The sequence below is a fragment of the Amphiura filiformis genome, chromosome 2 (genome assembly GCF_039555335.1).
Source record: "Amphiura filiformis chromosome 2, Afil_fr2py, whole genome shotgun sequence".
Taxonomy (NCBI): Eukaryota; Metazoa; Echinodermata; class Ophiuroidea; order Amphilepidida; family Amphiuridae; genus Amphiura; species Amphiura filiformis.
Window position 1 is genome coordinate 26,725,048 of NC_092629.1, and position 13,184 is coordinate 26,738,231.

Here is a 13,184-nt window from a genome sequence, read left to right on the forward strand (position 1 = left end):
GTCAATTCCCGGGTGGGAAAAACAACTTTTCTATTCATCTTCTTTCTTCCTTCCTTTCTTCTTTACTTCCACTTAGGCAAAAAGCAGGTTGGGAGTTGGGGTAAGAGAGAATAATTATGGTAGGCTTTTTAGCCTGGCTTGAGCCTGGTCCCATCAGGACCCAAATGCGTCTCTGCACAGAGTGACAATTTAAACAAACAAAAAACTGAGAAAATATCTTTGATGACTTTATTTAACAGAGACAATGGAGTCAAGGCCATAGAAAACCTGATGACAAAGCGAGGTACATTTGACTACATTCTGCTGGAGACTACAGGTTTGGCTGATCCAGGTAAGGTAATTCCCTAATTGGACTGACGGTCCATCGTCTGATGGTCCATCGTCCGATGCTCTATCGTCTACGCTCCATCGTCTGAAGCTCCATCGTCTGACGCTCCATCATGATTCATCAATACATTTTGTCACATACCAGAAAAGAAGTCTTTGATGATGGAAAGAAGTTTTGATAGTGTGATCACATGAAAGGAGACTCTTGATATGAAATTGCCAGAAAGTCAGCGTAAATTCTGTTAAAAAACCTCCCAAAAACTAAAAGAAAACATTTTTGATGTCAAAAAAGGTTTTGGAACTGGTAGAATTAGATGTGGTGTCCAGTGGCGTGTGCAGGATGCCACATTTCCCTGTTCGACCTAAAAAATGAAAGCACAGTGTGTGAAGTACACATGACGATTGCCTTGGCACAAAGCCCAGGGAAGTAGCTAGGGTTTGTGGCATCTGGTAGTCTTTGTTGGGGGGGGGGTGTTTGCCACGAGCGGAGCGGCAAAGGTGTGACACCAAGCGTGAAAGAAAGAGGGTGCTTCCACCCCAAGACTCCAGACAAAACCTTGTCAAAAGGCTAGGCATCTGGGACACTCCCTTCTTAAAGGGGGAAAAACAGCCAACCTGCTTGAACATGCAAAGATTTACCAAAATATAACTAGTTTTTCATAATCAAGGTGAATTTTGGCCTCAACAGTTTCATGACCATTTATGTTAAAATACACATAAAAACTGTGACTTTTACCATTTGGAGTGGGTGCTTAATCAACCGATTTACGTATTAGCCATATAGAATAACAGTCTACACACTACTAACTGGAAAGTTATTCTTCATAACTGTCCCATGGTTTTTTAATTGTTCACAACTGTCCATGTTTTTTTTATTAATTGTTAATGCAGGTCCGATAGCCTCTATATTTTGGTTGGACGATGAGCTGGGTAGCGATATCTATCTTGATGGTAAGCATTTATTTGTTTAAGATAATTAATACAAACATGTAGTTGAGTTCTGAAGCCTGGGGATTCACTCACATGAAAAGATGGTATATGTGCAGCGGTCAAGGGTCCCTTTTCAGGCTCTCCGGCAGTTCCTTAAAACCCACATTTGGATAATGCTCCAGTTCTTTAGCTCTTTAGCTCAAATATGGACAATTTTATCCCTTATATAGTACTCTGGGTAATTAAGATGTACAAGGTTTTGTTTTGAAAATATTATTATAATATTTTGTTGACAGTTTAAATCTGCCCAAATCTGCTATTGTAGCTCACACAGATATGCATCTCAAGATCCAACATGTCTGCTCAGGGATGTAAGTTTTCAGGATTCATCTAGAATTCCAGTTTTTTTTGGTCCGCATTTCTGCACTTTTATTTATTTTCAGCCTGTTTTGCAGCTTTTTAGCCCAAATTCACATACATTTTACAGATTTTTTGCAGGTTTTCAGTATTTTTTCTTCAAGCCTACTTACATCCAAATCTGCTGTTTAATTCAATGAAAAGTTACATCTGTTTTCATGTTGGTATATCCAGTATGTTCAATAAATGTACTGTTCAGGAGTTGCTGATATACATTCAATTTTATTGACAACATCAAAATGTTGCCAATTGCAGATATTCAACTATTTTACTTGCATTAAGATATTTGGTACTCTGTTCTAAAGACAAACTTCAATTTGCCAAAGGTTTTTTACAAATATCTATTTATTTGTTATTATTTAGGTATAGTTACTGTGGTTGATGCTAAATATGGCTTACAACATCTGGAGGAGGTCAAACCGGATGGAGTGGTCAATGAAGCTGTCAGGTAAATTGATGTGGTATTAATTTGATACAAGTTGAACAGATTGATAGAACATCACTTCAGTGTGAGAGGTCCTGAGTTTGAGCCTTGTTGTTTTTCTTACTCTGTTCTGAAGACTTGTTTTGTAGTTTGCCAAACTTCAATTTGCCAGAGTTTTTATTAATCTATTTATTTTGTATTATTTAGGTTGATGATGCTAAATATGGCCTAAAACATCTGCAGAATTTGAATATATTTTACTGGACTTAAAGTTTTGAATCGTGGTCATACATCTAAATCAGAGGAAAATTTGCCAGTTCCCAAGCTCGATTGTAAAAGTTCTTGACCCGATCAACAGCCTTATCCCCAATTTTTCTGCAATTTTGGTATCAGAAAAAGGATCATCTTTTTCTTTAACGTTCTTGAAAAAAAGTTCATGATCAAAAGTTTAAATCAAAATCATCATCTTTTTCCCATTACCGCAGTAAAATTTGACACCTGAGATATTTTTCATTTAAATGTTGTGAACAAAAACGTGGTGAATTGTGGTAACCACACGGGAAGTGTGTGGATTGTGTTACAAAAATAGCTAGTTGCCATTTGATGATCAATTCCCCACAGTCCGTGTGTTGGTTAGTAGCATGTAAAAGCTAGGTTTATTCATCTAGTGCCTTAATCGGAGAAAAAGATTTGTTGATATTTTTACAAGACAAAAAGCAACTTTTCTATGCATTGTTGACATGGTGCCTTCAGGAAAGAAATTTGTCTATTCAACCATTGCACGGTTCCACCATATGCAAGGAGCCTCAAACTAGTAAGGCATCAGAAACAAATTTGTTTGATCTTTGGATCAACAGTTGATGCTGTTTCGATGCTTGTTATTAATGAACTAACAACTAATTAATCAGAATTAATGTTTAATTCATATTGGTCAATATCAATACAGGCAAAGTTTCATATGTTATCACAATTAACAATAGTAGTTGATTTCATAATAATAAGGATCGACCAAGCATCAATGGTCGATCGAAGGATCAAACTAATTTGTTTCTATTGTCTAATAGACATGAAATGAAGAATACCTTAACTTAACGCAATGTCTTATTTTCTCAATCCAAACATACAGACAGGTGGCTCTAGCTGATTTAATTCTTGTCAACAAGATAGACTTAGTTGATCAGGCATATCTACACAAAGTTACTGACCATATAAGGTAGGCAAAAAACTATATATGCATATCTATTATATTATGTATATGTATATATCTTTTATCTTACGCAGTTATATGGAAATGTTCATAACTAACCACATTAGGTACTGCCCAATATCATTATGCCTCCATTTCAAGAACCGCTGACCCAGTGACCAGCAGGGTTTTCTTTAAGCATTTTGCTGAAGGGGTATTTTCAATATTTTTTGGGCTAAAAAAATGTTTTTTTATTAATTAGTAATTACTGTTTGTAACTACCATCTCACCCCCCCTGTAGTAATTCATCATTTGGGTGACATTCAAATGATTCAATGCTTACATGAAGGCAGAAGTACACTCCATCATCCCCAGATGAAAATATCAGGTATTTCTATATCAAATCATGGAATATTTGAATGTGTACGCTCTGGATTTAAATGTGTATATACACCCGATTTGTGCATTAAAGAAAACCCTGATTACAATCAGTGGTAATGGCCCATTCACAAAGGACATACAGACATTTTATTGGCTTGATCAGGTGCATGTTAAACAAAGAACTGCAGCAGCCAGGGCATCTCAAAACTACTAACTTGCGACTTTACGCATATTTCGTGATAGCAGGTCACAAATAAGCAGACACACACATCACATTAGTTGAAGTAATCATTTTTATTATGATGTGGTTTAATAGTGCCATAGTTTTCTCATGTAATTTAGGGATGTTTGGGATGCCCTGGTCTAACCCCCTTTTAGCAGGCTATATTTCACTTGAGTTTCTTTGTTTTCTTTTCAACAGATCCATTAACAGTTTGGGTAAACTGGTAGAAACACAGAAATCAAAGTAAGTATAAAAGAGGTATTCCATTTAAAATCCACACTCCACCTGTGGAACATTTAGTTATAGTCTTCCACAGAGGGAGTATTGGTTTCAAATAGAATAGACAGTGGGTAACTATTCCATTTACAATCCTCCAGCTGTGGAAGATATAGTAAAGCCATATACAGAGGGAGTATGGGTTTCAAACTAATTAACCCTAGCCAATTCCATTTGAAAAATGTACTCCCTCTGTAGAAGACTACTTAAATCTTTAACAGGGGTAGGGAATTAAGATTTTAACTGCATAGCCCGATAGTAAGAAAGAATTACACATCACACACTAGAACATTATAAACATTTATTACAATGTGTAAACTTAACATAGAAGAAAAGTTTAATATATACATCTCACAACTAATTTAACTTTATGTAAACCTACTTTATGTAACACAAAATATGCTGTTCCAATTAAAAACCACACCCCCACTGTGGAATATTTTGGAATTCCAACAAATTCAACTTCAAATTTGTCCAGATCCAACCATTTTCATCCATAAAAAGTAGGAAAGGTGTGGAAGATTTTGGAATTCCAATCAAGATTGTCTATTTTTACGCCAAATTGGGCAGTATTCATCTGGATTCGATAAATTGCAACAATTTTCAGCTGGAATTTCTGATCAATTGGATTGACAGTAAGGTGCAACTGGATTTGAGATGGCAGTGAAATATTCCACAGGGGGTGTGTGGATTAAAAATGGAATTGCCCAATACCCATGTTACTTTTGAAGCACTTTAATGGTAAATGCCAATTGACCTTTCAGTAAATCCAATAATTCATTGGGGTTAGACCTGAGATGTCAAACTGACTTGCAATACGCAGTAACGATGTTCCCTAACGATGTGCACATTGGCGTGACGTCAAATGACAACATTTTATGTCTACCTGCAAAGGCTTGTGGGATTTATCAAAAAGGTCAATCCTTGCCAACTTTACACTGATGGATAAGGCGACGGAAACACTTACTATACGTATATAAACACCAAAATACTGAATTAATAACATGCTAGCACTGAACAAGAATGACCTTAGATGACCTGACCTTTTGTCAGTTCATCATCTAGTAGTAAACCTATAAAACAATCAAATTTTGTTACCCTAAACTACAATGAAGCTGTAGTAGCCTATGGTTCACTACCACTAATTCTCTATAACACAGTTTTCAATGGAAAAATAGTAATTTCAAGCACAATTTTCTCATACATAGAACTCTCAGTCTGAAAATACATTCATACATACGCGCTATATAACAGCATAGCATATGTGATTGGTCGAAAGGGGTGCCCGGCTTTCCGGTCATAAACAAGCCGTGCTAGAACCGATGGACGCTTGCGGGTAGGATATGTGCATGTATGCTTGATTGCTCATAAGCTATTTACGCAAAGCGCATAAAAAAATCATTGATCTTCTAATGTTGAGTAGCAATGACTAAACTGAACATTTGTCATGAAATAGTCCTGTGAATTAGATGATCTTTATCTTATTTTTGTTGTAAAGGGATTCAATTATGCTTCACTGTTGTTCATGAAATGTTATTATTTTTCTTTTCTTTTTATTACAGGCTCAATCTTGAACACATATTAGATTTACATGCATATGACTCAAATCTAGGTCAAAGGTGAGTAATAAACCAGGGAGGTACTCCAATATAAAAGTACTGTGCATTCTCATTAAAGCCATATTATTACATTTGCTAAGGTCCTCAATATTGTTCAAAATTCTGTTTTTTACATGATTATATTGTACTTTATTAAACTAATATACCCTGCAAAAATCAAGACTACAGGTGCTGTAGTTTTGTCAAAATCCGAGATATTGAACAAAACGCAGGAACCGTCAGATATTATTAATAACACGCATACGATATTCATAACACAGGTACACAGCGTGCATGGGACAGATATACACATCAAAGGATAGTACCATAACACAACCGACGGAGTGATACACATTATCGACATCAGCGCTGGTAGTAAATTCCAAATTTCTTTGCTTTACCTCAGTTGTTCGGCTCAAAATTAAAAGGGACATATCTGATAATAAAAGCTAACATTTTATGGCAAATAAATACTAATCTATTTTGTATGGAAATGTATACATGTAATATGTCTTTAATATAAACATCAAAAAGGGCGGATTTTAAGCATACAGCGGCGGTGACATTTTGGGGTCATTTTTTGGTTACATAGACGTTTAGGAATCCACCTGTGGCTATATCAACACTTAATTAGGGCTCTTTTTGAACCAGAAAATTGGCATTTAGGGTAACATTTTCTGGTTAACAAAGTTCCTTGTATCTGATCCAGAAAGTTCACTTACTTGTGTACGTTTCAACAACACCTGTTGTCTTTATCAACACTTGATTGGTAGTATACAAATACAACATGTTTTCGGGAAAGTAGTCAAAACTACTGGTCCCTCGGTGTTGGATGATTTGACTACTTCCCGACGCGTCAGCGGAGGGAAGTAGTCAAATCATCCAACACCGAGGGACCAGTAGTTTTGACTACTTCCCCTCAAAACATGTTGTATTTGTTATACTATACCTCATAAATATTTTCACTATCACGGTAAAATCGTAAACAAAAGTCAACACACACCAGTCAAGCGTGCCGGCCAGCATGGTAAATAAGCTTAATATTTTGCTTACCTGATTTTATTGGAGGATTTCTGTTCAATCAATTTACATTTTGACTTATATTATTCTAATTTTCTTTTTAACATTCCATAAATAGCATTTTGTTTCATAAAATGTCAAATTAGCGTGTAATTATCCATCGGTAATCTCAGCAAAATAACTGCAGCAGACGCCATTTTCACGATAAACGCGTCTGCAGAATTGCCGTTAGCAGCATTTACCACGTCTGAAGGAACGGCGACGCTGCTGGGTCGAGACACCGTGTGGTAGTAGGGTGCGGAAGTTTTTACTACTTCCCCGCATGCGCGTAATTGCACAGGCGCGGGGAAGTAGTCAAAATACCGTACTCGGACGCTGGCGTTATTAACCAATAAGATGTCTGGATTACCTAATAAATATTTATGAGGTATAGTAATGACTGCTACTGACAACCGACGCTAGAAGTAGTTCCAGCGTTGATCTTAGAGTTGCCAGTTGATTTTCCTCCAAGGGATTTTTTAGGTCCGTTTCAGAAATTTCTATTTTTCTATACAAATACTCAGTAAAGTTGCCGAAGCAATATCACGCTGAGAAATAACATGGCACTGGATGAAAAACAAATACTACACTACAAAACTATAATCTTAAATTACCTTACTCTACACCCTTAGATCTACAAGTGCATTTTTGAAACCATTGATATTTTGAATATTGAGTATTGAAGTTGGCAATGAATTCCAGTCCAGAATGGTGCGTGGGTAAAAACTGAATTTGTAAGCATTGCTTTTGGGTCCCATGACTCTGAACTTGGCCGGATGATATTGGCGGGTTTGGGATGCTGTCTGATTCTGAACATAATCCGGTATGGGAATGGCAATGAGACCTTGTTTGATTTTAAACATAACGGTTAATCGTGATTCCAGTCTTCTTTGTTCAAGTGTGGGCCATTCAAGTTGGTGCAGTATGTTTGTCATTGTACCTGGTGATTTTTTGTAATTTCTGGTAACAAACCTTGCGGCTCTCACGTTGGACCATCTCGATTTTATGAGTATCCGATGCTGTATGGGGTCCCAAACGAGCACGCGTATTCAAGCAAGGGTCTGACCAGAGCAAAATACGTCTGTTGTTTTACCGCTACTGGACATCTCCATAGATTTCTGCGGAGGAACAACAATGCTCGGTTTGCTTTTGCTGTGATATTATTTATGTGGTGAGACCATTTCATATTGGATGACAATTCAACTCCAAGATACGGTTGGTGTGAAACGGATTCTAGTTGATCAGATGCCATCTTGTAGGTATGCATAATCGGATTTTTCTTGGTAGTGACTCTTAAAGTTTTACATTTCTTTGTGTTGAAAGACATTTGCCACATGTTTGCCCACTCCACCAAGGTATTTAGGTCAGACTGAAGAGTCTCGGTATCCATTGGTGACTTAATAACTCGGTAGAGTAGGCAATCATCAGCAAATAGTCTTATTTGTGTTTCACTGTGAATACTGTCGGCAATGTCGTTAATATATATTAAAAACATGAGTGGCCCCAATACTGTTCCCTGGGGAACTCCAGATTTTACATGAACTGGGTCAGATGTTTTCCCTCAACGACGACCGCTGGGTTCTAGATGTTAACCAGCATTCTATCCAATCCAAGATGGGTCCTTTTATACCATAAAATTCCAATTTCCGGATCAGTCGTTGATGAGGGACAGTATCGAACGCTTTTGAAAGTCGAGTATGAGTGTGTCTGTTTGTAGCCCACTGTCCAGGTTTCTAGTCAGATCTTCAACTGTTACTATGAGCTGAGATTCGCAGGAGTGTTGGGAGCGAAAACCGTGCTGAAAATTAGATAAAATGCAGTGCTTTTCAAGATGGTTCATTATGTGACGGAATAATATGTGTTCAATTAATTTACTTGTAACTGATGTTAGCGAAACCGGTCTATAGTTGGCGGGATCACATTTGTTGCCTTTCTTGAATATGGCAGTGATATTCGCAGTGAGCCAGTCTCGGGGCAGTGTTCCTGTTTGGATTGACTGTGTGAAGATGTGCGTTATAACGGGTGCAAGTTCTTCGTTCAGATCTTTTAAGTTTCGCGAGGGAACACCATCAGGGCCGCAGGCCTTTTTGGAATTTATCTCTTGAAGAAGATCTTTTACACCTTCAGTATCAATGATTATATCCCCAATTGCTGGGAAGGATTGCCTTTCATTACAGGAAAATGAGACAAATCTTCATCTGTGAAAACACTACTATATTGACTACTCAAAGCTTCCGCTTTCCCTTTGCCATCAGGAAATTCCTTCCCATCAACCAACAGTGTTCCTACCCCACTGTTGTTCTGTCTCAATGATTTTGTGTATTGCCAGAATCTTTTACCAACCTGTGGACAAGATGTACTTCCATTATACTATCTTCTGTAAGAAGGCCCATTAGGTATTCATTCTTTGCATGTTGCAACTCTTTCTGAACAGTTTTCCTAAGATCTTTAAACTTTTCTCTGTTTTGGCTGGTGTCATATACTTTGAGGGTATTATAGACGCGTTTCTTTTTACTGAATGAGCTTTTTTTATCCGGGGTGTCATGTACGGGACATCCCATCGCTTTTTGAATGGTTTTCTGTGGTACATTTTCCTTCATTAGAATATCTATGTTTTCAGTTAAACATTTCCAGTTTTCTTGTGTCGAGTGACTGGCACTTTCCTTGTGGTACTGAGTTTGAAACGCATTGGCTTCTTTTTTAAGATTTTCCAAATTCATTTTCTTGAAAATGTGAACTTTTCTTGGTTCGTTTTTGTTCAGCTGACATTTGATATTAATATCAGCAGTCACAACACCATGGTCACTCATACCAGATGAAACTTGAATATCATTTACAAGGTCTGGATAGGTGGTAAATAGTAAATCAAGAATATTGTTCTTACGAGTTGGCTTATGGACATGCTGATGCAGCCCATACTCTTCAACAATATCTAAAAGACTTCTGCAGACTTTATATCCATACTGGGGTTCGGCTTGATTGATATATTATCCCAGTTGATATCAGGACAGTTAAAGTCTCCCCCCAGTATGATATTTGGTAGAGTACCATTATTTGATAAGGAACTCATTGATCTATTTAGTTCTATCAAAGACTCGGCGCTGTTATTTGTTTGTCTATAAACGATCCTATGTATAATGGCCTCGCTCCTACAATACTGATTTTACACCATTGGATCTCACAATTGGTGTCAAGCTTAATACTCTGTGCTGGCGACAATGTTTTCTGAAACTGCCACAAAAACACCCCCTCCATTTACGTTTCTATCCTTTCTTGATACATTAAAACCTACAGGAAATACTTCCGCATTACTGAAGGTATCATCAATATGCGACTCTTGACCTACTATAACATTGGGATTATGGGTTTCGACCAGATCAAGTAGATCAAGTTGTTTTCTTTCACTCTTTAAACTACGACAGTTGACAATCAGTACTTTGATTGAACCTTGCATCCTATTGTTTGTACTCCCTTTACTACCGGCTTGATTTTGGCGGTTTAGTTTAGGACTAGATGTGGTGAATTCTCCCGTTTTAAATATATCTATGTCCTCTACAGAATCCAGAATTGAAAATGTGTTTGACAAACTTAGATCTGATAATGAGAAGAATGAATTTGATACATTCGGTAAAGCACATTTTGGACATTCCCATGAAAACCATTTACCATTTGTGAGGCTGTTGAATGTTCCTCCCTCACAGTTTATGTGTGTCCAGTTGTCACATTCGTGACAATTTAGAGCTTGATCATTGATATTGATGCTAGATTCACATACCATACAATGTGGCATGGGACCTGGATTACATTGTATGTCTCCGAAAGCATTAGAAACAATACAAAGAAAACCTGGGTGATTGGGCTCTTGGTGTAACGTGAGCTCCAGTTTATATACCTACATTTCGGAATATTTAGTGGTACAGTCATTGATGTAACAAGTAAACTATGCCTAAAGTCTACCCAATTGGGCGATGTCATCTTCCAATCGTTAATTTCTGGCAATGGGTGGGTAATGAAATCGTGTATCATGGTACCGTGTGAACATACTCCCCGGTAGTATTGATGGTAGTATCAACGGAGGTATTCAGAGAACAGCCGTGTGAGTCAATTCTATACAGTAGAACCGTTGGTAGACACAAAGCTATCCCAACAAGAATGACGAGTACTGCATACGGTTGAATTAATTTCAACAATAACGTACGGCCTTGCCCCATCATGATGTATTGATCAGGATGCAAAGAAAAATTAGAACAGCCCTACCGTTATTTTCTGATGAAATCGTGCTTTTTTTGATCTATGCTATTGATCAGTAGCGGACCCCTTCTGGATTGTGTTTTGAATTCCTGACGAACTTGGTATTTGGATTGGTTCACTTGTTTAATTAATATTAATTAGAACGACCCTACCTCTATGATCTGATGAAATCGTGCTTTTGTGTTGATGTTCGTTCACAGAACGTGCTGACCAATTCCCGGTGACCAAGGCTAGCGGTATACGGTGTGGTAGCTGGTTGTCACGCCTCAAACAATGCGATACAAATCCCGCGCCACTGCGGCCATCCACGGGTCCACTTTTCAGACTAAAATTCATCCAAATTAGCCGGTTTTTCTTTCCAAATTGTGATGTATTGTAGAGACTAGCCAACCAAGATCAAACCAAGATCAAATAGGTTGTCAAATATATTCCATAACAGGATATTGTTATGAAATTAGTTGATTTTGATGAGAGATGCAGCGAGTACGTGTTTACTCAGCCAGCGCCATGTATATTATATCATATATGTGAGATAGTTGGTACTGTCCTTCATCTCTGTTCATGGTGGTGCCCCTCCTCTTTCTTATTTCTATAGCCTCCTTTATCCAGCGAGTGTATCTATTTTGCTCCGTGCCGCTGACCTCAGCTTCCCCCCATCCAATGATGTGATTCTTGTCGACGACATGGTCAGTGATGGCCGACTTGTGTATAGTTGACAGAGATTCCTTTCTACCTGCTCTGGTGGTAACCGTTTTGCTCATTTTCTCTGCCTCACTTCTGTGCTCTTCAAGTCTTGTGCCAAACTTCCTACCTGTTTCGCCTATGTAGGACAATTCACAGTTCTTGCAGGGTATCTTGTATACCGCATCCGTGGTGTTGTTAGGATCGCGTTTGTCTTTAGGATGTACCAGCTGTTTTCTGAGAGTGTCGTGCGGTTTCATCGCAGTAGAAATGTTGTAACTCTTCATGACTCTAGAAATTCTTTCAGTAACACCTTTAACATAGGGAAGCACAACCATGCCTTTACTTCTGGTCTTGTCATCAGTCTTTTTGTTAACTTTCTTGGGTTTGACACACTGTAATTGGTCTTTGACTTTCTTAAAGGTCCAATCAGGATACCCGCATGTTCTAAGGGCTTCGTTGACTTTCTCTTCTTCTTCCACTTTGTCTTCCTCTTCAGTCACAACGCTGTCTTTCCTATTGTACAATGTGCGTATCACACCAAGTTTTTGATGTATTAACGGGTGATGAGACTGATAGTTCAGGTATTGGTCTGTATGTGTTGGCTTACGATAGACCAGTAGCTTTACAGTGCCGTCGTCTTTTTTCACTATCAACGTGTCTAGGAACGGGAGGCTACCTTGGGATTCTTGTTCAAAAGTAAACTTTATTGACCCCGATTTGTCAACTTGGTTGATGTGGTCGGTAAGCTGTTGGACGCAATCTTTGTTGATGACTTTCTGAAACAGGGACCTAAAAAATCCCTTGGAGGAAAATCAACTGGCAACTCTAAGATCAACGCTGGAACTACTTCTAGCGTCGGTTGTCAGTAGCAGTCACTACCAATCAAGTGTTGATAAAGACAACAGGTGTTGTTGAAACATACACAAGTAAGTGAACTTTCTGGATCAGATACAAGGAACTTTGTTAACCAGTTTACTATACCGATCCTGATGAATCTGTTCAATCATGGTAACATTTTCTGATTTTAAAATAAATTTGAAAATTACTTTTTACAGGCTCTACATACCTATAGCCTTAAGCCTAGTGTTAAAATAGTATTTTTTACCATCATGATTTAAAAAGTGAGAATATGCCATTTAGGGGTAAAATATGGTGGTTATGACATAGGGTAATAAATTTTGACACTTATGCCATTTAGGGTAGCAAATTTGTTGCCATCAGTTATGCCATTTTACAGTATGTGTTAAGGGGTGATTGATGAGCATGGGTAGTACTTAAATATTCGAGTGACCCCCCCCAGGGTCAAGGGTCACTTCTTTTGCTCCTCAGTGATATTTATTTTATCCCAAGTCAAAGGTCTATGATAGACATGTCCTTAATATTTTACACAGAGGGACTTCAAATGAACCCATTCAGGTAACCCATTTG

The 13,184-nt window shown here is 37.9% G+C and overlaps 1 protein-coding gene across 1 annotated transcript in view; it reads left to right on the forward strand.

The window, feature by feature from the left end:
- Positions 1-13,184, forward strand: part of LOC140146039 (zinc-regulated GTPase metalloprotein activator 1-like) — a 191,864-nt gene that overhangs the window by 33,705 nt on the left and 144,975 nt on the right. Inside the window, exons 4-9 of the mRNA XM_072167781.1 lie at positions 240-331; positions 1,219-1,278; positions 2,038-2,122; positions 3,225-3,311; positions 4,087-4,131; positions 5,727-5,783. Of these exons, the coding sequence (XP_072023882.1) occupies positions 240-331; positions 1,219-1,278; positions 2,038-2,122; positions 3,225-3,311; positions 4,087-4,131; positions 5,727-5,783 (426 nt within the window). The remainder of the gene's footprint in view (positions 1-239; positions 332-1,218; positions 1,279-2,037; positions 2,123-3,224; positions 3,312-4,086; positions 4,132-5,726; positions 5,784-13,184) is intronic.